This window comes from Falco naumanni, chromosome 10 (genome assembly GCF_017639655.2).
Source record: "Falco naumanni isolate bFalNau1 chromosome 10, bFalNau1.pat, whole genome shotgun sequence".
Taxonomy (NCBI): Eukaryota; Metazoa; Chordata; class Aves; order Falconiformes; family Falconidae; genus Falco; species Falco naumanni.
Genome location: NC_054063.1, coordinates 1,297,531 through 1,324,598, shown reverse-complemented (window position 1 = coordinate 1,324,598; position 27,068 = coordinate 1,297,531). Strand labels below are relative to the sequence as shown.

The window sequence follows — 27,068 nt, the reverse complement described above, 5'->3', positions numbered from 1 at the left end:
TTATTCCAGTGGTGCAAGGCTTGGGAGATAGGTAGCTGCTTCACTGACCTGCCTGCAGCTCGGTGTTCTGTAAACCACGATGCATTAGCATGGCAAGTGCTGAGCACTCAGCCTGAGCCCGTCCTCCTGGAGAGGGAAATCATCAGCCCTATTCATAGCGCTCACACTCGATACCGGCATGTGACACCAATACACAAACTGAATTTCTGCAAATTAGTTTTACTTATTTATACAGCAGCATTTTATAAAGAGCTGCTAAAGCCGCTGAGAGTCTTTGAAATGCAGTTCTGGTACTTTATGGGCTGTACAGCAAGTAGTACAGCATGGCAAATGAATAGACAACGTCTGAAATCACACGTAACCTTGGCAAACTGTATACGTTATTATCTTGACGCTGTGCCACAGTGCTGGGCTTTTTTCTTCCTGTATGTTAAGGTCAAAGTTTTCAAATGTACTCCGTTGAGCTTCTTAAGGGGAAAAAAAAAACCAAAACAAACAAAAACAAATGCTGAAGAAAAATATTGGAACAAAATAATTCTTTTCCACTTCCAAGTCCACTTCCAAGTGGCCTTTGTTGGTGTGGCCAGATGGGTGAACCCAGCTTAGACCCAGTAGGCTTTAGCCTGTAACTGGAAGCTTCTTGATGTAGGTGGTGGGGCTGTGCCCCTGCTCCCCCACCAGAGCCGCACCTGTACCCAAGCCCGGGGCAGCATGTGCTCTGACACAACCTGAAGGAACGTCCCAGAAACAGGACTCTGTTAGCTCCAAACTAAATTGTTTGCTAATATAATTTTTGGAGGATATGGAAAGGTTTATTTCTCTTTTTCCATTTTCCTTCCCTTCCCGATGCAAGAAAAAAAAAGGCAGAAAGCAAGAGAAGAAAAGCGACAGTGGCAAAACCAAAAAGCGACCCCGAGCTCGCTAGAAGCAGTTTCAATGCCAACTTTGTGCAGCGGCTGCAGCTGGGGTTGCCTGCTCTGCAGCGCACAAAAGTTCATTTGAGAGTCATTTTCTTCCGCAGCCAGCGGGGCTGCTGCTGCCGCAGGTTTGCAGCTGGTTCCTTCCTCTCCCTCGCGCAAGCTCTCCAAGCGGTGCCTGAGAGGTTTTCCGAGAGGTTTTCTGGAGACAGCCACCAAAGCGTGCTGGAGGCTCCTTGCTTCATGTACCCTCCTGTCTTCAACCTCTCCATTGGGTTGTGGGCGGGGGGAAGCAGAATTTTTATTTTAATATTTATTGCTGGAAAGGATGAAGGTGCAAAAATAAAGGTGATGTGGGATGCTACAATGCAGCAAGTGAGTAGCTTCGTGATCCTGCCGTTATCCCCTGGACTGGTGAGCAGGAGCCACAAGGATTACAGCTATTGCTGTAACCAGATGGGTCCTACTGGCAATTTGGGACAGTGCTTACAGGCATGAGCAGCCTGGTGAACCTCCGGCTTCCTTGGTAAGGCTGGGTGAGCAAACGTGGCTTAGAGACAAAGGGCTTATGCATCCATGGCGAGCCTGCAATTGAGGGCATACTCAGCATAAGTAATTGGGGAACGGGGCCAAGCCCTATTCGTGCCTGGCGCCCGCTGCAGAGCCACGGGCTGCTCCCGAGGGGCAAAGGAGCGTTGGATGAACACAACGGAGCCCTGGACCCACTCATCCCCGAGGACCCCGGGATGATTTTGGAGCAAGTTGACTCATTTTCAGCGTACGCATGCAGGAAATGTGTGCTTAGCTAACAGCACCTTCCTGCTTAGGGGATGTGTGGTGGGGCCGGCCATCGAGTGTGACAGTGTTTGGCACAGGAGCTGCTCCCCGAAACGCTGTGGCCAGAGGGGGTGCCGGGGCAGATCACCGCGCACAGCGCTGCAGGCAGGCGCCTCGTTCGTAGCAGCACAGCAAGGCCCCATCCTTCACCAGCAGTCCTCCTGCGCGCCGGTGCTGTGGCTTGCTGTCCTACCCCGGCAAGAAGCGGACGGGCGTGCTGGAAGCATGGGGAGAGAGCAAGTTGTATTTTAGGGATGAGCAAGCGGGGCAAAGAGGGTTTCGGCCAAAAAGACTGGGAAATTTCATTGTGCTTCTGTTGCACAGCTTTGCACTTATTTAACTAAAATTCAACTAAAATTTTGAAGCCATAACGTGAGGCTAGCTTGAACGGTTGGCGTGCGTGACCCAGATCCCTTTGGTGGGCAGCCCGGGAGTGCCCCAGGTGCTCCTGCAACCCAGTAACTGAGGGAAAACGTCCTGAGCGATTCTTCCGAACTTGCTGCAATTACGTGCAGTAACAAAGCCACAGGCTTAGGCAAAAAGTGTTTGGCAGATCAGAGCGCAGGATAACAGGAGAGGAGGAAACGAAGGAGGAAATGCTTCTCTGAATTTGAAACTGCAAGTTTTAATGTAAATATCCTTTCCTCTTTTTTTATCCGGGGGGGGGGGGGGGGAGTTCCTCCTCATGGATGCACCCAAAACCTTCTGTAGAAAGAAACACAAGCACTGCTGCACCCTGCACCCACTCACAGAGGTCTCTCCCTGCACTCCGGGCTGCCTGGTGACATCCAGGGGATGGGGGCAAGGTTTAGCGGGTGAGAGTCAGGCTTGTGAGATGGTGGTGCCACACTACAGCCCCCCAGCACCTGCCCCTGTGGCTGCCACTTGCATGTAGGAAATTCTGTGTTGTCAGCCACCTATGGTGGGCGGGAAAAAGGAGAAAAAGGGGAAAACAAACAAACAAAATCACAAAAAAGGGAAAAAAAACCACACACAAAAAAAAAAAAGGAAAAAGGGAAAAGGAAAAAGAGGGAAGAAAGGGAAGACAAAGGAAAAAGGAGGGAAGATAACAGAAAAAGAAAAAAAGGAAAAAGGGGGGAGGAAAAAAGAAAAAGGAGGAAGAGAAAAAAACGGGAAAGAGAAAGGAAGAAATAAAAAAGTGTGGGGAAGATAATAGAAAAAAGAAAAAGGAAAGAATGGGAAAAGGGGAAGGAAAAAAGGAAAAAAGAAAAAAGATGGGGAGAAAAAGAAGGAAGGGGGAGGAAAAAAGAAAAAAGGCCAAAAAGGCAGGAAGAAAATTAAAAAAGGAAAAAGGGGGAGAAGGAAAAAAGGAAAAGAGGGGAAAAGGAAAAAAGGGAAAAAGGAAAAAAGAGAAAAAGGAAAAAAGGTGGGGGAAGCGGGAGCAACAGCGGGGAGCGGCGGGCCCGGCCGCGGGGCGCTGTGCGCGCGGCTCCGGCTCTCGCTCCGTCGGGGCGGGGCGCGGGCGCGGGGCGGGGCTCGGGGCGGGGCTCGGGGCGGGGCGGGCCGCGCTCTCTCCTCCCGCCGCCGCCCAGCCGGCAGCAGGGTCTGAGGGGAGCAGCCGCCGCCGCACCGCCAGCGCCTGCCGCCGCCATGGGGGTGGAAGGCTGCACCAAGTGCATCAAATACCTCCTCTTCGTCTTCAACTTCATCTTCTGGGTGAGCCCCGGGGCAGCGGGGGGCGGGGGAGCCCCGCGCCCGGGTAACGGGGCTCCAACATGGCTCTGCTGCCCGCGCCGGGCCCTGGCTCCTTCCCGCCGCCGGCGCCCGGGGGTGTCTCGGGGGGTGCGTGGGGGGAGGGGGGCGCTTATTCTTCCACACTTGTTTAATGCGTGCATATATATATATATTTATTTGCACACGTATATCTATTTATCCGGGTTTTGATGCGGATCTGTGTAGGGAGGTTTCTAGGCGCCCCTTGCCGAGGGGCCTGGCTGCTGGGCCGGGGCGGGGGCTGCAGCGGCCCCCCGAGGCCTGCGCCCCCAGACCCCGCCGTCTGTGGGTCAGCGTGGGCAAAGCGGTGCTTCCCAGCCAGCCGGGGAAGGCGGAGGGCAGGAGGGGTGGCTGCTGCCAGGCGGAGGGGGGAGAGGTGCCGGCCCTGCTGCGAAGGAGCCGGCAAGGAGAAGGTGCTCAAAAAACATGGGCGATGGGGGCTGGTTTTGCCCGGGCCACACCGGGAGCAGGTGGGTCTGGACGGCCCTGGCGCCGCGTCAGAACTGGCCTCGACGCCTGCCTTTGGGTTGTGCCCAAGCTGGGCACCGCTGCCTCCACCTCCTGGGAAGATATTTTAGGATGCAGGTTTTACCCAGGTTGGAGACGTTGCCTTTCTCCAGGAAGTTTCTCATGAAATAATCCATCCAGACATGCAGCTAATTTAGCAAAAAGCGGCATATCCCGGTTTCCCTGCAAACCAGGTTTGCCCCAGTTAGAAACAGCCTCCAGCAACGCGGGGCTGGCATGGCAAGAAACGCTTTCTGCCTGCTCCTGGGAGCAACGAAATGTGCCCGAGCAGGCTGCTTTTTTTATTTTTTAAATAGACCACTTTCTATTCCCCGAAATGCTGTATTTCAGACAAGCGAGCCCAGCCCCACCCTGCAGAGGCAAGGCACCACTTGCCGAGCGCTGGCTGCGTGGTCAGGACGTGCCCCTTGTCTGACACCCCACCCTGCTGATGAGAAGTTCAGGGTTTTTCGTAACATTTGCTTGCAGCAGCCAAGGCAGCAAGGAGGGCTGGTGGGGAGGAGAGCAATGCCTCAGAGCAAACCCTGCCTCAGCACTGCATGCTGTGCTGCCTGGGGGGGGTCTTCTGCCTGCTGCCTTCCCCCCGGGTGTACGGTGAAGGGCTGGGGGGCGTGGGGGGGATGGCCTCACCTCTGGGAGGTGTAGGGCTTAACTGCTGTGTGGGAGCAAGCACTGTCAAATCCAGCCCGATTTCAGGCCTTTTTGCCGTGTTTCTGGGTATAATGCTGACCAAGGGAGAGATGACGAGCTCTGACGACAGTGGTGTTAATTGATACCTGATGCGTTGCCAGCTGCAAGATGAATGTGGGACAGTCCTGGGTTGTTGGGGTTTTTTTAACCTTTTCCTCCACCCTTAAAATGGCAGGATGGAGGCGGGTAGGCTCTTCTGAAGTTTTGTTCCTTCCGAGTTAGTGTGTTTATCCCAGGGCTTTTTCTTCCCTTCTGGACCCAGTTTCCTGCCATTCTTGTTGCAGAAGCCTCCGGCTGTGGATGAGAGGGAGGAAGGGTCTCCTGAGTAGCAGGAAGGATGCCAGAGGCTCTGCACAGCCACCGCTCCTGAGCAAGCTTGTTTGCATGCCCCAATCTGTATTTGCAAAACAGCTTATCTTTTATAAGCGGGCATTCTGCTTGCAAGAGGAATAGCCGATCTGTTTAATTTCCCTGTTAGGACTTCTGGTGCCTTGCTCTGCCTCTCAGAAGGAGCACTGGAGGAGATACTCCAGCTCCTTCCAAGGTGGGGTTCCCGTAAGCTGGGACCCGCTGGTGCCCCAAAACACCTCACACTGCTGGGCTCACTTGTGACAAGTCCTCTCAGACCAGTTCCTGTGCAGATGGGGAGCCTGGGCTTCGTTAGAATTAACGACGCTTTCTGTGAGGCTGGCCTGCTGAAGCGTGGTTGAACACCGGGTCTAAAGTTTTCAAGCCCTTTTGTGTTGTTTTTTAAACCAGTAGTTGAGGGGAATTCTAGGTTTACCACCAAGCGAACACCGTTAGCGGCCAACCTTGCACCCCCAGCCAGGGAGGGATGCCTCGGTGGCCACTGAAGCATGAAGGCCCTTCTCATAGGGTGGCATTTAAGGGCTGGACATGGTGTTGAGCACCTTTGCTGCGGGGTGGCTGTGTCAGGACCCCAGCTCTGACCCGAAGGAGGTACAAGATGGGGCACTCGCAGCCCTGTGGTCCTGCCAGCTGGTTAGTGTGCAAGAACTGCTGGCTGGGCTCCTTGTGCTCATTTGCTGATCATTTGCCTTGCACCCAGCCGAGACTGGGCGCTGTTGGTAAAAACAAGCAGCAGGCGGAGTCCAAAGTTTGGCAGGCGCTGCTGCATCGTGTTGCACGGGAGTTTGTTCCGGTGCCCAAGAGGGAGAAAAGGAGCAATTCTCAGGCTTAATAGTGTTAACAAATAAGAAAGAAACTCTGATAACTTTTTAAAGTAGTCCTGCTGGAGTGTAAATAAACTGACACCCCCCTGGCTTCCTCCCCCTTCCTTCTGGCAGCACAGGGGGAATTTCATAAAGCCACTGCGTTGAAAAGCAAGAGGAAAAGGCAGCCCTGCTGCCAGCTCCCCAGGGTGCCTTGGCAGCCCTCTCTGCCTGAGGTGTTCTGGTTTTATTTTATTTTTTGGGCTTGTTTTTCCTTTGTGTATGCATTTCTGAGAAGAAGATGCCAGGGTTACGTGCTCAGTCCAAGGTGGCTCTTGAGGAGGGAGCAGTGGCTGCTGCACGGACCGCATGTACAGATGGGTGTCCATCCCAGGAGAGAATAGGTCCCCGCATGTTTCATAGCGGCATCTGCCTACCAAAGTGGTGGAGGAAGCTGTGAGCAGCACCTGGAGACTTCACCGGGTTAGTAAAACACAGGGCTGGCAAGACAAAAGTTTTTCTGTGTTGCAAACTTGTCCTGAAAGCTTGGTGTGGCCAGCAGCAAGGGGATGCTCTGCTTCCCTGCCCTGTGAGAGGGAGCAGTAGCAGTACCCATCACTGGGCGGTTTTGCTGGTGCGGTGGGCAGGCCCAGCTCAGCCTGCAGCCCGGAGCGGGGCTGGGCTAGGCACAAGGTGAGGTGGAGCTGCTTCTCCACCCCACTTAAAGTAAGCGGCCAGGCTTCAGCTGCTCTCCTGAATTACCTGAATCCGACAGCAGAGCTCAGTGTGTGGGGCTGAACTGACCACTGCTGCAAAGAGTCCCTGGAGAGGCTGAAGGAAGCCAGAGATCTATTTTAAAATGTAATTAAACATAACCAAGGAAAAATTGGCTTGCTTGGAGAAGGATTGCCCAGCTTATTAGCTAATACAGCCCGTGGCAGACTTCCAGGTCTAGAGAACCGCTGACTGCCCTGCCAGAGAGGTGTCTAATTAAAAGGAAGAGCTTGCTCCTAATGCCATTTTCCAGGCACCACATAACTCTTTTTCTCTTGCTTAAGTGGAGTGGATGTGGTGCAGCTGGGGTGCAAAGGCAAGGAAGGGCAAGAGCAGAGGGGACGTGGAAGTGAAAGTCTGTCTTGATAGGGGTGATCGGAAGGGGAGGAGTGGAAGAGTCGAGTGTTTTGTTGTACAACACTGGAAAATCTGTCAGATGTTCCCTGCAGTCCGCAAAGCGGGCACCAAGATACTGTGTGGCTTTGGTGATGAGAGGTGACAGTGGAGGGAGGCGGCAGCTTTCTGTGGTGGTGATCCCATGGTGACAGCTCTGCTGAGTGGCACGTGAGCCTCCCAATGTGATGAGGAGGGCAGTTGGGTACCGCTCTTTGCAGGTTTAAACACAAAATAGAAGAGCTGGTGGTGCATGTGACGTGCAGCTCCAAAGCAGGGATTTCAAGTAACTCCCTGGCTAACAAAGTAGCTTGTGTTTCCTTCTGGGCGCAGGCTTGCGCTGAGCGCTGCTGAAATGCTATTAATGATAGCAGCTAGCAGGCTGCTCCGCTGTGGAGTGCGGGATTTCGTTTGGTTATTCGTCTCCTGGGAATCACAGAGAGCCTTGCGAGCAGCGAGGACATGGCACTGGCCAAGCATCTTCTTCCCATGACTTTAGGTTTGGTATCCTGGGATGATGTACAGGCAGACGTGTTTCCACGTGTGTTTGACCCTGCCTGTCTTTGAAGGGCAAGGGAGAGGTTTTCTTAGCAGGCTCAGTACCTGGACCCAAGTTTTCCTGCTGATAGCTCTCTGAGGATGTGTTTCTGGCCTGTCTGTCAAGTGAACACATTTGTACCATCACCTACAAAACCTCTTCTGAAGTCTCTGCGTGCAGGAGGTTGTTTAAGCAGGGCTTTTGAGGAGACCAGTGCTCTGCCCTAGGGGCATACCCGGTTTCTGTTAATGCGCTGGGCTGCAGCTGCAAGGAGGGAGCAGAGCTGGTGGCTGGAAGGGGGTTTGCTCTTTTTTCCTGAGGTTATTCTTCTATCAGCCACCGTCATGCTTATCTCCTGCAAGAGCATTAATCCGCGTACGATGCCTCGAGAAGTACTTTGATCCTGTACTGTGCAAGTGCCTTTGGCTGCTATTATTAAAAAGGGAAGGCGGTTGTATTACTGTTGTACTTAAATGCTTATGTATGGGACCAAATTAATTTTAAAGTGATATCTGTAATTGTTTTCCTCTCCACCGAGGGCAATTAAACCCTGCTGGTAGATGTCAATGTATAGTGATACTTATGTCCACAGCGGGGATCAGGCTGCAGCAGGCAGGGAGCAGCCGATGGGCTCAGTGCTCCCTGTTGGAGGACCCTGCTCCAGGATTTTGGTGCCAGATTCCTGCTCCCCTCCCATCCATCAGGCTTTATTTGGCTTCTCGTGTGCTGCTCCTCTGGGAGTGTTTCTCTGGAACTTGTTTTGAAAAGCTCCATAGTGTTGTGGGGCTGGTAACTATAGGCACCAGTGGAGAATTTCGCCCCAGCCGGCAGCTCTATTAATAGCCACTGCTGGAAGGTGGTGGCGGCTGCGCTGCTGGGAGCAGACCACGGGCTGCAGGCCATCTTCCTCCTCCTGCCTGCAGCGCACAGGCCTCTTCCCAAATGCCCTTTCTGCAGTTCCTGGGCAGGACTTGTCTGCAAACTTTCAGCCTGACTTTTGGCGGTGTGATTGCTGTGGAAGGCGGAAGACCTCACCTCTGCTCTCCAAGAAGAGTCCTCTTCTGTCACTGTGATTTGCGAGCGTCTGTGCTGAACTCAGCGGAAAAGCTTTTATGTTGTGTGGCTGTCAAACTGCAACCACATTTGTCTGATTTAAGTCATTTTCCCTGCTTACATCCCCCACAAAAAGTTTTGCAGGGGTGTTGATGTCTTGGTGCTCCAGGGCATCCCACAGTCCACCCCAACATGCAGCATGGGGCTGATCTGGAGTGCTTCTCACCTTAAAATTTTAATATAATATTTGTCATGAAGGCCTGCCATCGTAACATGAAGACCATTGTAGCATCAAACCAAAGTTCCCAGTTCGCGGGCTGCCCTGAGCCTCATGCTGCACCCCAAACTCTTTCAGTGCTTCCTCAGGGTGCACTGAGTGCAGTATTTCTATTTGCAGTAGAAAAGAAACTCGGCTTCTGCTTTCCAGGAAGCAGGGCACAGGGTGTGGGCAGGCTCAGTGCCACCTGTGTGCTTGCCACCAATGATCATGTGCTCCTCTCCTGCCTGCCTTGGTCCTTGAGGTGTCTCTGCAGAACCCGTAAGGTCCTAGCACGCATCTTGCAAGGGCTTATATTGCCCTTCCAAAGGTAATTTCCATCGTTAATCAATCTCTAGCTCCTTGCTTTCCCCCCCCCCCCCCCCCCCCCCCCCCCCGCCCCCGCTCACACTAGGTGTGGCAACAAAATGTTTCCTTATTTATGCTGCACGCGTTGGAGAATGTGATATCTGCTGCTCTACCTAGAGACCCAGAAATGAGCTGGGAGCAAAACTTTCAGCCCCAAATTAGCAATTTTTTTCTGGCTGTGTGAGGGACTCGCATGTACATGGCAAGATGCTTCAGCCTTGGCAAGCCATTTTGTCCTTCTGTGTCCCAGTTCCCCATGCCTTAAAGGAAGCTGGAGAGGAGCTGCGGGGAGCCCTGGCTGGGCTCCTCAAGTGGGGTCCAGGTGCCATCCCCTCGAAGGGCTCAGCTTCTAGGCAGCAGAAGGGAAGCAGCAAGCCTGTGCAGCATGAAAACCTGTTAAAAATCTCTACCTGAGATCTATAAACCTATAAAAATCTACCTGAATTGTGAAACAGCTAAAACCTGTTAAGCTTTCTTGGCAGCATCCTACTTCTTGTTAGTAACTGTGTTATTTCACAGGCATCGTGGCACGGGCTCCCTGTGTTTTTGCAGCGAGGTGGGAGCTTCTCCAGCCCGTGGGATCACGGGGGTTGGGAATCAGTGTCTCGCTGGCAGGAACAGCCGCGGCCACGGGAAGCAGCACTGCTAAAAATACAGCATTGTGAAACTGCTGGCACCTCTGCTTCCCTCCTTCACTGGCTTGAGCCGCAGGATATCTGCTTTGCTTTGACATGCCCAGCAAGGCACCCTGTGGCCAGAATTTCTTCCTTTTTCTTCTGGCCACCAGGAAACCTATTTTGGAGAGAGGTGGAGGGGAGGGAGCAGGGAGGAAGAGGGCTGTGGGCAGTGGAAGGAGGCTGATGCACATCCTGGCGTACGTGAGTGTCTGGAGAGTGGCAGGGCAAAAGTGGGAGCAGCTTGGCCCTGTTCACCCCTTTAATTTGGGGCACTCCACAGCCATTCCTTGCGCACCTCATCATGGAGGTCATGGAAATTTCTTGTGGAGGGGAGGAGTGACTTAAGTTGCGAAAATGGGCTTGTTTCCTTGCCCCACAGCTGGATCTGGGAAATTTTAGGGTGAATGGCCTATGGGTCAGTGGGGCTCAATCCAGGAGGGAGCCCCACGACATGCACAGTGGATGGGGTGGCAAACCAGGGCTGCACACCTGCCGTCACCGTGACGCTCAGATGGTAATACCCCATCACCTCTGGGGGGGGCTGGGGGGCTGCCTTTTCCCTCCCCTCGGCAGCATCCAATGGAGGCTTCCCCCTGCTGTGCCACGTGAGAACAGCATCCCCGTGAAAAGCAAGCCTTGGGCAGGCAGGATCCAGCTGGAAAAGTCTGGCTGTCTGTGGAAGAAGCAATAAATCTCCAGAAGCTGGAAAATAGTGGTAAAGAGGAAACACTGGAGCCTGCCGCGCCACCTCTGCTGTGCTGGCAGGCTGCTCGGGGCACCATCTCCTGGATCCAGAGCACTAGTGATGCACCTCTGCAACTGCCCTTGTGCTGGTGGGGGAGCAGCCGACTGGGGAGGTCGGCTTGTGGAAGGCAGAGCTAAGGACATTGCAGTGCTGGTGTTGCTGAAGTTCAAGCTTTCGTTATTACTGCTCTTTTTTTAAAAAAAAATAAAGCAGTCCCCAAAAATGTAAATGGAGAGCTGTGCTGACACTTGGGGTATATCTTTGATGAGTGATCACCATGTCGCAGAGGCTGGGGCTGTCTGATGAGCTGGGCACACAAAGAGCAATGGGGTAGCCTGCATGAGATCCTGGGTACCTACAGCAGAAAACACAGGGATATTTAGTATATGAAGGTATGCAGCCTAGAGGTGAGCATGATACTGCTATCAGTGGTTGCAGCTCTTCTGGCTCTGGTGTTGGCAAACGGCAGTGTTTGTAGGATGGGGAGGGAAGAAAATGTGGAGCTTGTATCTGGAACAAGTTGTACTGAAAATGAGATTATCCCAAGCAAGGGGCAGTGGAAGGCAGGGTTACTGTGGTGAGCCAATGAGGTTTTCTCCCTCTTGTCGTTTTTCCTTTGGGAAGAAAGATGCCTTAATTAACATTTTGCACTGCTTGGTGGTGGAAAGATGTATGATTATAGTGGAAAAAGTTACTCATCATAGCCTAAACCCTCTTTTCATTAGGAAGTGAATGCCTTTTTCTCTTAAGAAATCCAGCTGCTAAAACTTTTGTTCAGAGGTTCTCCATGCTCTGTTAAAAAAGCAAATGGAGTCAGGTGGTGTGGGAGGGATGTGGGGTGTTCCTGGGGCACATTCAGGATGAAACTGGGAACATCTGGAGATGGTTCAGCTGGCTGCAATAGGCAGACCTCAACGCTGGGGTGGGTTTGATGAGTCGGGAAAGGCTTTGTCCCATTTAGTTGATGTTCCTAAATGAATAAGAAATATCTTGGGGATAGCTTGCAGCCTGCTTTTGGTCCTGTGTCAGGTGTTTTAGGGCAAACTGGATTGGAAAGCAGCTGCTGCTCCTCATGCTGGTGTCACCCCAGCCTCGCCACAGGTGGCAGAGCGTGCTGGGGTGGGTACTGCTAGGCACAGTGGGTGGCATGCCAGGGCAGAGCCATGTTTCCCTGCAGAGGAAGGTCTGCAGCCTTTTCTTCACCTCTCCCAGCCAGCATAGAAACCCAAATCTGCCTCAGGATCTCCTCTCCCCTGGGAGCCACCAAGAGACCTTTACTTTGGCACCGATTAATTTGGGGGCATTCTCCTTCTTCTGAGAGGATAAACATGGGCTTCATTATGCTCTCAGACAATGAATACGACATGCCAGGCTGGATTTGGGTAACTTTCTGCAAAACCACAAGCTGCCTTATTTGGAGTTGGATTTGAGCATGAACCGGTTTTCGTGACTTTTTCTCCACAGCCAGTGTTTGGAGAACTTCAGGCCCTCCCAAGTGTGAGAGAGATAAGGGACCACACCAGCAGGGAAGTTGCATTGGTTGCTGTGGGAGAAGTGTTAAAAGCTGATTATTTTGGTGGCAAATTGGGGAAAGGCTTGTAAAATCTTCCCTCCCTCTCCAGGAGCTGTTGAGGATTTTCTCCTTCCGGTAAGCGGCAAAGCCCCGAGGCCGGCTTCCCCTAGGAGTTTTGCACAAATTGTGTGGTTTTACCCCAGCTTCGGTGGCACCCCTGTAAAAATCTCTTGGCTGGAATGTGCAGAAGTGAGCAAGGAGGAGAACTGCCAGCTGACCTCTTGAGGTGCAGAGCTGAACTTCCACTGACAGCCCGTCTTGCAGATCCCGGCCCTTGTGTGTTCACCAAGGCTCTGCTGCGCTTGTGCAACTGGCGAATGCCACTGAACAAACTCTTTTCTTTTAATGTGATCTTCGTGGTGCCTCTCGTGCCTGTAGCTGACCTGACTCCCAACCCTTTTGAAATAAACCCACATATTTCTGCTTCTGTAATTTCTGGTGGTTATCTTCCCTTTTTTTGAGATTAATCACTTTGAGGTTTAGGACACTCAAAATTAAATTGGCATTTGACCAGGCACTTCCAGCCTTTCATAGAAGTTGGATTCTTAAGGGGTTTGGCTTTTTTAATGTGTGTTTATTTTTTCCCCCCTCTCTCATGGTTTTAAATGGAAGTAGGGGATGTCATAGAGAACAGTGAATCTTGCTGGAAATGCTCTGGCTTGAGTTCCTCTCAGTGCTGCCTTCCCTGATCTACTCCTGTCCTCTGCTGCCATTCCCAGCCCCTCCCTATCAGAGAAAACAGTGAGGAAGCCAGTCATAAAACTTCCCATTATTTGGACGTAAATATTCCAGTGGTAAGCTGGGTTGATGCTCCATATGGAGAACGTCTCCTCCTGTGTTTGAAGCGTGTGTTTATCCTTGCCCTAGGGGCTCCATCACACATGTCTGTGTGCACGTGTGTGTGTGTGCGCGCGAGTGAGTGCTCTGCTCTTCAGCTGGACAACAGCACGAGCAGGGCAGCTGTTCCAGCCTCGTCGACTTGCAGAGCTGCTCAGCTCTGTTGAGCATCTTCGTGGTAGCCTCCAGAAGTGGTGTGGTTGTGCCTTGGCCTGAACCAAGGTTTTGCTTTGCTTCAGTCCCTGTATTAGGGCCATTAAGGAAAGCTGTATGTGCCAGAGGAGTACTAGGTCTGCTCAGACTGGAAGCCTGACCCTGGATGGGGAGTGATATACACGTGAGGCTAGGGGCAGGGGGAAAAACTGATGTTGTTTCCTCCCCCCCGTCCCCCACTTCTGGAGCCACATTCTTGCCATCCTTCCTCCCCAGTTCTCGACAAATCAAACAAAACCCAAAACACTGTTTATACATCACAGAGAAATGAAATGGGATGATAACAGCCCATTGGGAAAAGGGAATACTTGGGGCTGATCCTGACTTCTGTTGAAAAGCTCTCCGAAAAGCCTCAGTTGCATGTCTTGTGCTTCTCTGGTAAGGCTGAGCCTTCCATTTTAATAGAGTAATAAAATAGCTCTTAGGAAAGAAATAATCTACAGGAACTGGAAAGGGATTACACGTCCCCAGAATGATCAGTCTTCTCATAAAACAGGGAGGGAAGATTTTGTGGCTCATGAGGTATGGGGCACAAAGCACACTGCAGCGGTGGGACGATGGTTATGAAGGATGTTCTTGCATGTGAAAGGAGTAAATAAGAATTTGCAGAAAGATGAAAACAAAGCTTTCTGCTCCCACCTGAAAAGGTCCCACTGCTCCAGGTCCAGCATGGCCAGAGCAGTGGATAACGCTGGCTTCCTTCTGCTTTCTCCCCAGCTGGCTGGAGGCATCATACTGGGAGTGGCCCTGTGGCTCCGGCATGACTCGCAGACAACAAATATCCTCTACCTGCAGCTGGGGGAGAAGCAGGCCCCAAACACCTTCTATGTCGGTAAGTCTGGGGATGCTGGCATCGCTGTGTGGGCATCGTGCCCTAGGGTGGACTGCAGAGTGCCCAGAGTCAGGTGGAAAGCTCCGGGTGAGCAGCAAGGAGGTCAGACTAAAAATACCTCATGCTGCCCCCGTGCTCCCCAAAATATCCCCTGCCATGGCAATCAAAGCATTCATTAAATGTTGGCTGTGGCCCAAGTACAGAATCTAAAGTCATGGCACCTAAAAGCACAAGAAAATGTGTCGTGGCATGGTGGATTTTCTCTGGTGCCGTTCTCCGCTGTGGTCTCTCCTGGAGCATGTTTGGGAAGACGGGACTTCTTGGAAGCGTGTCTCATTTCCTATCCAAAGGGATGTAAAAGTAGCTGATGGAGTGACTGGCGGTGGAAAGTGAAGCTCGGTGAGCTCGTGACTCATGTTCTCCAGGAGGGGCAGGTGGAGCCTCTGTGTGTTATGGTTAAGCTTAGTGTGATTTTTATTAATTTGACAGCATGCTGGCTTGCTGGAAGATGAAAACCCCTATTTTTGCCCTATTCTCCACTGATCCCTCACAGATGAGGGGGAGCAGCTTACAGGAGAGGCTGGCTGCCGGGAAGGGGCCTGGAGTGCAGACCACTGGGGCTGGTGCAAGGACCCGTCTAATCCAATGTCCTGTTCTCACCTGTAGCTGAAATTACCTTCTGGAAAAGGTTTTCCCTGCTTGCCCATGAAATGGTATGGCTGAGCCCTCTCCCTGGTTGTGCCAGGTTATGGTGGATGTTCCCACTGTAAACAGTGGTGGGGTTTTCTCCCTTGCTGTCTCCCCTCTCCTGCGTCACGCCCCAAGGTGTATTTACGGCATTTCCCCTTTGTAGATTTCTACTTTAAAAAGAGAAAAGGGAACTCTTAAGAAGTTAAACCCTTCCCTTTCCAGGAACCAGCCCAAACATTTCCTTCCTTCTGGGGGCCAGCAAATGACATCTCCCTAGTTAACATATTTCTTCCAAAACCTGGGGTACCTGGAGCGCAGGAGCTGAGCCCTCCCACCTGTTGGGCATCTTTTGCTCTTCCACCCCTTTTTGTTTTGTCTTTGTCCTCAGCCTTTGCTATTTAGAAGGCAGGGGGGAATGGACTGTGGGTCCCACCACTGTGCTGGCTTTCTTATGCCCGTGAACAGCCCATGATTCGAGGCTGGCTGTCTTTTTAAAGTTATATTCAGCAACAGATTGGCCTGGATTCCTTCTGGCGGCTGTAATTTCCATGCAGTAATAACAGCAGAGCATTTCTTTCAGCTGCTGCCTCTCCCAGCCAGCCCTCTGGAGTCTGAAGGCTGGATTTCTTTTTGCTTTTTCTTTTTTTTCCCTTTCCCTGCACCCCCTACAACTGATACTCCCTCCTTTTTCTCTTCTGACATCCAATGTACACAATGTTCCCGCTTCAGGAGCGGGAACCTCTCTGGGGTTGGCCTCCAGAGCTGGGTTGGTGTGGGGTTTTTTTTTGTAGCCCCACCTTGCAAAGCACTTTTTGGTGTCTGGCATGGTGTGGTGGTCCCGAGATCTGTCAGGAGGCTTTTAAAGGCCAGCCAGGCTTTGCCATGGTGCTGCAGGACAGGGGGAAGCAATAAAACTGTCAGAGGAGGAGAATTTGCACCATGGGGTTTGTACTTAGCGAGGAGGGGGGAGTGGGAAAACAGCGCCTTGGTGTCTCCTGGTTTCTCTGTGCCCTTTTCCCTACCCCAGAGTTGGAGCTGTTTTATTAAAGGTTATTTTCCCTAGGTGTCTGTATGTTTATGGGAGTAGAAAAATAACACAGCTGGTTGGTGTGTGTGATTTGATGGCTACGGGGAAGTGGTTAGGAGGATGTGGGGAGTGTGGCAGCTACCAGGGTACCAGGTGTGATGCTTATTTGCCCTCAGCCCACTGCAGGAGTGGGAGGATGGGAGCAGTCCTTGCTCTCAGCTTCCCCTGCAGCCAGATCAGACTGCTGCAGCAGCCACTCTTGCAGCCCCCACAGGCACAGGCAACTGTTCCCTGGCTCGCCTCTCCAGGCTGTGAGGTGGGAGCTCCTGAGGTTGGGGTTTCCCACAGGCAGTACCCACTTGCCCCAGCACTTTGGCACTGCAACCACAAGTTATCTTGTGGGCTGGCTTGGGAGGTTATTAAACAGGCTCTTGTTCATGGACTTTTCCTCAGCACGGCTCGCAAAACATCTGATCCCCTAACCACTTGTTACAGTCTTGGCTTTGGCACTTCCATTTTGGCTGTGGACCCAACGCTCCAGCAAATGGCAAGTTAACTGCTTCAGCACTGTAAAGACCAAGCAGTAACAGGGATGGGGGTAGCTGGAGCATCCTAGTTCCATGCTTTCATGACTATAAAGGAAAATACTTGCCTGAGCTAGGCTTATGGTCTAATATGCATTTATTTACTGTATTTATAGCTGAAAAACTAAGATCTTTCTTGCCTCTTGCCCTTGTATAACACTGTGTCTGGAGGCTGGGCAAAGTGTTGATAGCAGGCCAAAGAACATCCTTCAAGAGAGATCAAGGCATTGATAAGTTGGATGCTAACAACTGGTTAACCAGTTCTTATTGACCCTACACATAAAGTACCATTTTAAAAAACACCAAACAAACTAAAACTATTTCAGTAAGTTATGAGAGTCCATGGGAAAAGGCTGAGCTGCTCCATCTCTGCGGATACCAGTACAAACTGGAACAGCCTGATCTCTCCATAATAAGTTGGTGCTGCAGTGTCACTGGTTTTAAGAGCCCCTGGGGATCTTGAAGAGGTGGGTGACACTGGACTTACTGTTTTTCCCCCATCTTAGTGGGATGATAGTGAGGATAATGTGATGGGAAAGCCAGGTTCCCCGTCCTTCAAGGATCTGGTTATGTGATGAAGACAGGGATGGCTGCTGCGGGCAAAACGCTTTCAGCTGGGTGGGGACAAAAGCATTGGGTCTTGTTTGCTGTAAAACCTCAACCCTGGATTTCACACTTTGCCCCTTGCTGGGCCACCTGTGTGCTGGGAGCATGACTGGGCGCTCAGGCCTGCCACCCACCCTTCCCGTGCTTTCCCTGAAGCTGCCTGACGAGGAGCGGAGCGCAGCAGCAGGATGGTCTCAGCTTCGCTCTCGCCTGCCAGATCCAAAATAGGAAATCTGCTTCCAGCTGCTCACAGCAAGTGACAGGGTGACATGACCCGTGGCTCTAATTAGCTCGGCCCTGGGAGCAGGGCCAGCCACGAGGAAGAGTGCAAAGGCATCCAGAGCTGGGGTGCGGTTTTCCATGTAGCTTTGGAGGTGAGGAGGGGGTTGGTTTTGCTGCTGTTTAGGTTTTTTTGTGTTTTAATGCTAAATCGTCTCCTGAGCAGTGTCTCCTTCCCAGAGCACGCTGGCACTGGCGTTCCTTGGGAGGGGTGTAAGGGTTTGGACAGGCATGCAGTGGCAGGTTAAACTTGGCCACTGAGGCTGCTGCCACTGCTCCCTTTCCTTGCTGTCCTGTTCATATTGTTGCCCCAACAGAAAGGCAGGAGGTTTTTTTAATTATTTTTTTTTTCGGGGGGGAGAGGTGGGGGAAGTCCCTAGCAGACAGGCTGGTGATTGTGGATCCGGCTCCCAGAAGGGTCCAGCAGCAAAGCCTGTGGGAGTCAAGGAGGGGACATCTGGGTGCAGCAATGGGTTCAGGCTGATTTTGAGGCCATGAGCGTGCCTGTGAAATGGTGTGCTGTGCTACGGCAGGACGGGAGGCTGGCTAACAGGGCACAGGCTGTCTAACAAGGTGAATTACAGACTCGTCGCTTTCCTGCTCCATACAAATACAATCCGGGATAATGATTTCTGCCCTGGAAATGAATTCAAGCTGCTTTTTGTGCAGACTGGGCTGGAAGAAATGGGCCAGAAAGCACAGGGATGCTTTGAAGTCTTTCTCAGAAATGAGTATGAAACCGAGTTGAACTGCAGTTGCATCCACATGCTTGTCCTTGAAGTCAGCACGACACCGTTGCTGGCAGGCTTTTGTGGGTGTGCTCGGGATTTTTTGAAGTTCCGTCCTGAGGCTTTGCTGGCCTTGGGGCGGCCTGACCCTCGCAGAGAAGAAGCACTGCCAAGTGGCAGTGCATTCATGGGTAGGGAGCAGGATGCCTGCCTGAGCTTCCCCAGGGCTTGTCTGCTGTCCTCACAGCATGTGAGGATGCTTTGGCCACTCTTGCTGTAGGTCCCAGATGTGGCCAGTCATGCAGAGCAGCCTGGCACATCATCCAGACTTGCGCTGGCTAGGCAGTTGTGGAGGAGCTGTCCCTCCTATCCGTAACAGCAGCTTTTTTCAGAGTTAGCCTTTTCAGGACTGCCTTGGACGCAGCAGTGATTTCTAGGGTTTCATAGAGGTTTTCATTGCAGAGGGGGTTGCACTGGGCATTGGTGTGTTGTAAAGGCTCTGGAAGCCAGTACTGCTATAGTGAGCGTGGACTTGCCATGAGCAATGGGACTTCTTGGTTTCTGCTCATGGTCCCATCCTTGTCTTGATCCCTCCAGAAAGGCATCTTTTAAAGGTGATGCCAACGTCTGTGTATCATGGGGTTAGACTCAACAGCAAATCTTTTGCTAAACTTGTTGTGAAAGGCCTAGAGAAGAGCCCGAGTCCTGTTCTCTAGGTGCTGTAATAAACACCAGTGAAAAAACACCTTCCGTTTTGGCCTGAGGCACTGCAGTGATGCCTGTGGATGCACACAGCTGGTTCAGCACTGGTTTTTCTTACCTGTTTGTGCTCTACTGTTTCAAGGCTTCGTGTGTCAGTGGTTTGCCAGTAGGGGCTCAAGCTGTGGCCAGGCTTGCATGCTTGGGAGTGTAAACCAAGGGTTGCATTTGGCCTTGAACCACAGTGAGCAAAACTGATTATTTAAAAATTGTAATTAAATATTTAAAAAATAATATATGTTTATTGATTTTTGTAAAAAATAGGACTATATGCATTTTTCTCTCTTGGAAATAAACTTATTTACGGTTAAGAGCTATGTAATTATTTAGTTTCTTAAAAGCTGGCGTTTACTGGTTCTAGATTTTTCTTCTAATCACTCTCAGATCAGCTCCAGTAATATTGGAATTCTTTTTGAAATAGTAGTTTTGAGACAAAACACTTTGTCAGTACTGTCTGGCTTACACTACATATCTGGCAATACAAGCAATCTTTTTAATTTTTATCATAGAGTTCAATTTGTATTAAAAAAGCAACTTTTATTTAATCACAATTCAATCTACCTTCATTGTGACCAACTGCTGCGATTCGTTCACTCTGCAGACTAAAATTGGTTACAATTTAAGGCCATAAATCAGTACCATCAGGTTTTGCTTGGGTCAGATACATCTGACTACAAATAATGCAGTTGTCCTCCTCCTTTGTCGCCTCTCACTGGCTGTGCTGGGGGCCTGTGCCGAAGGTGGCTTTTTGCTTTTCAGAGCTGTAGCTTTCGTCACTTTCCTTTGAAAACCTGCCATGTGTTTAGGGATGCAAAGCCTAGAGGAAATCCTCCACCTCAGGATTTGGGCTCTGTCAGTAGGCGAGACCCCTGGGCACGTGGAGGTGTCCAGCAGTGTGTTGTGGCCTGGGGCAGCAAAGGGTTGGGCTGGCATCTTCCAGCCTGGGTCTCCGGTGCTGCACCACTGTTGCCCCTTCCAGTCCTGGAGATATGCAGCAGACCACCTCCCCGCTTGCGTGGGTGTGCCAGCATTGGAAAACTCGGGTCCTCATCCAGTGTTTCTGGGGTAGGCAGAAATCTGACTGACTGAGGCATCTCTGCACAGAGCCGTTTTGGGTATGGGTATGTGCACACCAGGATGTTGTTTGGGGCTTTCTCCACCTCCCCTTTGCTTTTCTGACAGAGGTGCGTCCCGTGCTTCTTTCTGGCCTTGTTCTTGCAGACAAGGGCAGCATGCACAGCCTTTCATCTTGCCGTGTGAGGCACGCTGCCCCAGGAGAGCTCTCCATACTTTGTGGCCCTGTTGCTCCATCTGAAAGTCATTAGCAGCCACAGAGCAGCGATGTTTTTCTTCGGAAAGGGGCGGAGAGGGACGGAGGGGCTTCCTGGTTGTTGTGTTCCAGCAAACTCTCTCCTTTTCCACCCCCTCTGCCTCGTCCCACTTCCAAGAAAGCACTGTAGGCTCTGCTGGGCCAGTTCTGCTGGGCAGCTGGACAAAAATGTCCCGGAGACCCTCCCTCACTGGCTGGCTGGTGCAGCCACCCCTTTCCCGCTCCTATTCCGTCCTGGAGGGACTTTCTGCTCCCTGCCTGTATCTTGCTCCGCTGTTATAAGGAAGCACGTCATGGTCATTTTTTCGGCTTACAGAGAGGGCATTTTTCCAGTTTGGTGGTGTGGGGTAGGATGGAGTCTCCCTCCCACCACCGTCTGGTGGTCCCACCCTTCCCTGCAGCAGGAGTGGTGTCAAGCCCTGTGATGTCTCCAGGCCAGGAGCCACGGCAGGGTAGGCACCACAGCCCACCCTCCTTCCCTCCCTCGGAGGCTTGCAAAACTCTTGGATGTGCAGAGTTGTGTCCCCCAGGAGCCTGTCTGTCGGGAGAATAAACACAAAAATCTCTTCCCTCTGCTCCCAGCCCCTTCTTAAAGCACATCCCGTGGGGAGGGCAGGCACGGCTTGGAGAGCTGCCTGGGCTTCCTGGGAAGCATGGTGTGATGCTGGGGGTGTGTGCATCTTATGTTTTTCTTCTCTTTTATGTCTTTTGGAAGCATTGCCATGGTGACCTGGGAGAAGAGACTGGCTTCCATTAGCTTAATGAGTTAAAGCTGCTGGGAGGGGATTGAAATGGGGGGAGGGGTAGGGCACTGCTTGGGAATGCCCATGCCTGGAGCTGCACAGAATTTCTGGTGGGGCACCAGAGGAGGGCTGGCCGGGCCAGCCTGCTCCCTGCTTGTTTTGGAGGGACTCTGCTGTGCTTATGCCTCCTTTTACTTGTTTTTCATCATGTCCTTTTTTTAAGTCTGTTTTTTTTCTACTTGTTTCTTTACTTCCCAGCAGGGACAGGACATGGGTTTTACAACCCTGCAGGCACCAGCTATGCCACTTTAATGCCAGTGCAAGTACTGACATAGATTTCTGCCTTTTTCTCTCCCTTCCCTGCTCCCAGAACTGAGCATCCAGCTTCCCACCTGGCCCAGAGGCAAAGGGCTCTCCAAAGACGTATCATCTGCGTGAGCTGGGAGCTAAGCTGCCCTCTTAGCTGCTTTTTTTGTTCTTTCCCACCTAGCACCATCCAGAGAGAAGTACTCTATTACTATCAGTCCCCTCAGTCTGATATCTGGGGGCTTTCCATGTGGCTTAAGCTTTAGGAGGTCCCTGCCTCCCAGACCAGCATATGCCCTGGTGGTGTCAGGGAACAGGGGGTGATGTTTGGTCATTGCTGCTGCTTTTTTCTGGTGCATTGTGTCCTAATGGCTCTTGAGTGAAGGGATCATATCGTGGTTGCTGCGTTTCTGCTTTGGATTCAAACAGGACCCTGAATCTCTCTGTAATGAGGAGGTGAAGCTAAGACTGGTCGGTCCGCTTTCCCTCTTTCTGTTTTAAGGCTCCATCTCAAAGAGAGAGAAAGTGTTCCAGGCAGTATTGATACCACTCATCTCTGTGAGTCCTTCTCTGACTTCCCCAGCTCCAAAGATGCAGGTCCTGCAGCTCACTGCTTGCTTTCATGGGTGGGTGGTTATACATGGCAGCTTCAGCAACCTTCGTTACTGCTGCCTTAACAGAGAACTGGGCCCTAGGGTTAGAAACAACACTCTAGTGTTACTGCAGGATGTGGAGGCATGTTGGTACCGTGAACACCTATGAATGATTAGCTCACTGTAACTGTTGCTGCAGCTCTAACTATTCCCAGGGTTACCTACTGCTGCTGATGGAGGGAGCAGCATGCCTGTAGGCACTGCAGTTTGCGTTTTATAACTCTCTTGATTTTATTTTTTGTTCACGGCAAACAGCATTTCTTGTCTTAAACCCCCTGAGAAAACGGCAATACAAATGAGCTGGGAAGTGTCATGTGAAAGGCAGCTGGAGCCTTGCTCATGCAGGATTGTGCCAGTTTGGGTGGAGCCCTTAGGAGGGAATGCTGCTTTGGTGAGGAGTTTCTCATGCAGGACCGGCTGGCAGGATTAACCCTGTCTCTGATGCTTACAGAGGAGGCTTGTGCTAGGGGGAGTCTGCTCTGACTTTAAGGAGGACAATGTGTCATTCGGGATGGGGATGACAGGTACCTTGCTCACAGACACTGAGCCCAAACCCATGCTAGCTGTCATCCTTGCTGCCTGCCAGGAATGAAAGCTAAGATGTGTCAGGCCGCTTTCAGGGAAGAGGTCTTGGCTGTTCCCGTCTGGGCTGTGGATGCTATGAAACAGCCCCCCAGCTGCCTGGCACCCAGTCTGGAGGCAGAGACACCCCACCAGCCCCAGCCCTTGTGAGGAAACAAACGCCATCCAAAGCGTGTGGTGGGCACTTTGGTTGCTTTTGTTCGCTCTTGCAGCTTTCAGCTTGGCATTTCTGTAGAGAAACACCACTAGCATTTATGGTACAAGACTCTATTGTTGCATTAAATACTTTGTGCTTGTTTTTAAATAAACTCTGGAGCAGAGTCCCACTTAGTGGCCTGCCAGGAGGCTGCTCTGGCCCTCAATTACAAAAGGCAGGACCGTAATGGCCACTTGTTTGTGCCTGGGAAGGAAGCTGGCCTTCATCCCAAAAGCCTTCCAGGGATTTTTCTGGATTTCTGAGTTCAGGCCAGTCATCACTGCCCTCTCTCCCACCTGGCTGCGTGTCCCTGCTGTTCCCACCCCACGGTCACATCCACTGGGCTCTGTCAGGAAGCAGCACACGGTGCACATCTTCCCTCTTTTACTTATTGCTTTTTGCTTGCTTGACAGCAGCGCTGGCTCTGGTGAGGAGTTGGCGAAGCATGAGCAAGGGAGAAGCAGGAAGCCGGGACCTCACTTGCCTGTCCGAGGTCTGCATGGCCTGTGTGGGGTGGGAGCTCAGCAGGTCAGGTTTGGCTTTGGTATTTTTTTGAGCTGCACAAATCCCAGCAAGTATACAGGCTCCTGGAAGACTTCTGTAAAACGGCAAATGGGTCTCTTTCCTCTTAGTCTCCTCCATCAGTTAAGGTTCTTGCCAGTTTTCAGAGCGAAACTTCCCTAGCTGCCAGCAGCTCCTAAATTTTCCTGATGATCTCCATATAAGAAAGACATTTTTTACAGTGAGAACAACCATTTGCTTGGAACAACCTCCCCAGGGCCATGGTAGAGTCCCCATTGCTGGAGGCTTTCAAGATAACAACTGGACAGGGTGCTGGATAGTCTCATGTACGCTGCCTTTCCCACAGACGGTTGGACCAGATGATCTTTTGAGGTCCCTTCAAACCTGGGCTGCTCTATGGCTCTGTGATCTCCTGGCTATATTTGGTCAGGCTAGAAGTTGCCATTAGTGCTGTTTAAGACTTTGAGAATAAAATCTTCTGTCTGTAGGAGTGACCTGGTCATTGGGGTCCCTGCAGCATCATTCTGCTTTGTCTCCAGATGTGCTGCATCTGCTTGTTACTTACCTACCGAGGTGGTTAGCCTGAATAGTGACTTCTCAGGTGTTGAAATGACTTGCCCCCAGCTCAGCTTTGTCTTCTCTTTGATGACTTAATGGGAGGAGAAGTCAGAAACTGCTGCACTCTGAGATGAGCAAAGTTGATTTTCCAAGAGCAACTTGTGATGAACTCTCCAGTGGAGCCACCCAAGGCTAAGATGGAAAAACTTGATGTGGTTTGGGTTTTCAACCCAAAACCAGCAGCATCACTGGTATGAGCTGGAGCGGTGAGGGCTGGTTCTTGGGCATTAACAAATTCTGGTGACCATAAGCAGACCTTTTTTTTTGGGAGCCCATTACTGATTGTAATTGTTCTTCTTGAAACTGGTTATGTGGCTTCCGAAAATCTCAGCTGGTTTCTGGAGCCTGGCAGGCGTCCAGCAGACAGCCTTCATTGTGCAGGATGCGTTTGTGCCTTCCCATCACCCCCAGCCCCTTTGGGACTCCTTGGCCCTGCGCACACCCTAGCCTGGTGCTCACCACGCTGGCTCTCTGCCTGGTTGCCACCGCACTCCACCTCACATCAAATCCAGCTATTGGGGTAAAATCACCTAATTCTACTTCAGACACGGCCACCAAACTTTACCTGCTGCCCTGTCCTTTCCAAGAAATCCTTTGCTTGTTTTTCCCCTTCTCTTCACATCATTTAAGGAGGTGTCTTGACCCTGGCTGGGGAGCTTCAACAACCCAACTGCCTCTTGGGTTTTTGTGGCTGCTGGGCTCTGAAGCTCCTTCAATACGCATCAGGAGGTGCGGCTTGTGTCTTTTTTCCCTTCTGCTGGCAACGTTGCTGTGAGGATGTTGGTGTCACTGGCCAGGCTTTGTGAAGAGGGGCTTCCTGCGGGGTCAGCACGCTCCATTGTGCTGGCACTTCCCCTGCAGCTGGCTTCCTCCCTCCTGCAGCGCCTAAATATAGTGGGAGGCATTGTACAAGCACAGTGCTGGTGAGAAATGCTGTCCGGAGGGTCCCTGTGCTGGGGCTGCAGGGGTGGCGTTTCCATCACCACCTCTCACTGAGTTGGCCCTTGCATTGGCGCTTGCATTGTTTGGGTGCTGGTGACTTTTGTTTTAAGGAGGGAAGAGGCAGGAGCTAAAGTTCACCCTTTCCCAAGTTCAGTGTACCTGTAAGGGGATTTTAAACAAGTCAAGACCATTATTATGTATCTGGGGTTTTTTAGAGAAGGGTTTCAACTTGGCTTAACTCTGCTCTCAGCGCATGCACTTTAAACTTTGTGCTTTATCGGATCGTTTAAAAGCTACAAAGATAAGAAAAACCTTAAATATGATGGCTATGTACAAGCAGTTTTAATCTTGAGCTCTGTTTATACTTCGGTGCTGTTCCTAAAGGGGAGTTGACAGTCTTGATTAATAACTATAAAAACATTTTGACTCATAGCAGAAGAATCCATTTCATTGAAGGAATGTGTCTCCCAAGCACTAGCAAGATTCACTGTATTGCTGTTACCTCTGGGATGCCCCGTGTATGTTTATTCTCATGATGGTAGGGTGTTTTTTGTTACTGTCAATTAAAAGTGGTGACTGCAGTCTTGCCTTGTTTGTAATTATTTCTTTGATTATTTTTTGGATGTGTCAAATTGCTTTTGGATGGAAAGTAGGTTTCACTTAGAAAACAGTAGAACAACAATACCTGAGAACAGTAGTTAACCAAAACCACACTAAATATATGAGATACACCAAGAGGAAACTGTTTGGTTTTTTTTAAAAGGAAACAAATTTAACTGAGCTGGTAGCGTTTGGCCGAGTAACCACCATGGCCTCACCAGTCTCATGGTTGGTTATAGACTGTGGTGATTACTTGTGGCAGCAGATATGAGCCTTGAGCTAAGCTCTTGTTTCCTGAATGAATAAACTTCGGTTCTTCTGTTTTCAGAGCCTCAGACCCAACCCCACCCCCTGCCTCATTTCCAATCTTTGAACTAGTTATGGAGTAAGTTGGCTTTGCAAATTTAGTAAGTTGAAGTAAAAAAAGTAGTCTTTTGTGTAGAAGGGCCTATAACAAAGAAGCCAGATTATATTAAATGAGATGGCTTAAGCAGTGCTTTTCCCTTGGTTTTGTGGCTTGTCTGTCTTTAAAGTGTTAGCCAGATAAATATTTGTATGATGTTTGATATAAATAAACCATATGCCTTATTGTTTATTTTAAAAGTTATGCTGACTAATCACTTTCATCTCCTCCGTTTAAATGTTTTAAACAGCCTGCCATGGGAACTCCCATACTACAGCTTTGAGGATGCTATAAAGCTTTGTCTTCCCAGCTACATCCTCTGCCTATTCCTGCTTGAGCTCGCTGCGTTTCCTTTGATTTTGGAGATGATGCATTTCTTAAAGTTCCGCTGTTAGCAGCTACAAACACTTTGAGACCTGACTTGTGCCTGTTGTGTTGTTCTACTATGTCTGCTGCCACCTCTGCTTGTATCTTCCAGGCCTTAATTCTGCACGCCCATAACGAGCTTCCCCGGGCAGCCAGACTGTCTTGCCAGGCACTCGGATGCTGCTGTACAAAGCTCTGCAGTAATGTGTCGGTCTCTCGCTCTGCCTTGCAGGAATCTACATCCTGATTGCAGTCGGAGCTGTCATGATGTTCGTGGGGTTCCTGGGATGCTACGGTGCTATTCAGGAGTCTCAGTGCCTTCTGGGAACGGTAAGAGGTGCAAAGCTGTGGATGCTGCTTGGCACTGTGATGTCCCTGCTGGGCAGCACGTGGCCGTGCCTCCCTTGCTGGAGACTTTTCCAACAAATGGGCTGGAAGGATGCATGGGCACGTAGGTGGGAACTAGCAGACCTCTGCGAGGAGCAAGGCAGTGCTGTCTGGCTGAGGGCATCTCTGCCCAGCCTGCTGGAGCTCCAGCTGAGCCGGCAGGCATGCTGCAGGCTCCTGCTCATGCCTGGTTGCAGGACAGAGGCTGAAGCCAGCAGCATAGCAGAAGAGGTGCGAACAGCAGGACTCTTGGAGATTCATTCTCCCTGTTATATGTGAAAACCCCTGCCATGATCTAAGCAAGCCCTTTTTCTTACCTGATGTCCCCTACAGCTTCCCCTGTTGCTTCATTTTAAGGCTGCCTGTGGCAATTCCAGTTCTTCTAAGGAATCATCTACTATTTTTATCTGTTAGGATGAGGAAACAGCAAAGATTTCCCACAACGTCTAGTGAGGACGTCTAGGTGCATCCTGGAAAATCCATTACTGAAGTGCTGCAGGCATTCTTGATGTGAGGCAGCAGCTTGGGATTTCTGGCACAGGATGAGCTTAATTGTATAAACTGTAGCCACACCAAAAGCCTTTGCCTCGGGGCTAAGGGAGACCCATT

The 27,068-nt window shown here is 51.0% G+C and overlaps 1 protein-coding gene across 1 annotated transcript in view; it reads left to right on the top strand.

The window, feature by feature from the left end:
* Positions 1 to 3,281: 3,281 nt before the first annotated feature.
* CD81 (CD81 molecule) overlaps positions 3,282 to 27,068 on the top strand; it is a 33,338-nt gene continuing 9,551 nt past the window's right edge. The window contains exons 1-3 of the mRNA XM_040608204.1: positions 3,282 to 3,431; positions 14,024 to 14,138; positions 26,305 to 26,402. Of these exons, the coding sequence (XP_040464138.1) occupies positions 3,366 to 3,431; positions 14,024 to 14,138; positions 26,305 to 26,402 (279 nt within the window). The 5' untranslated portion in view covers positions 3,282 to 3,365. The remainder of the gene's footprint in view (positions 3,432 to 14,023; positions 14,139 to 26,304; positions 26,403 to 27,068) is intronic.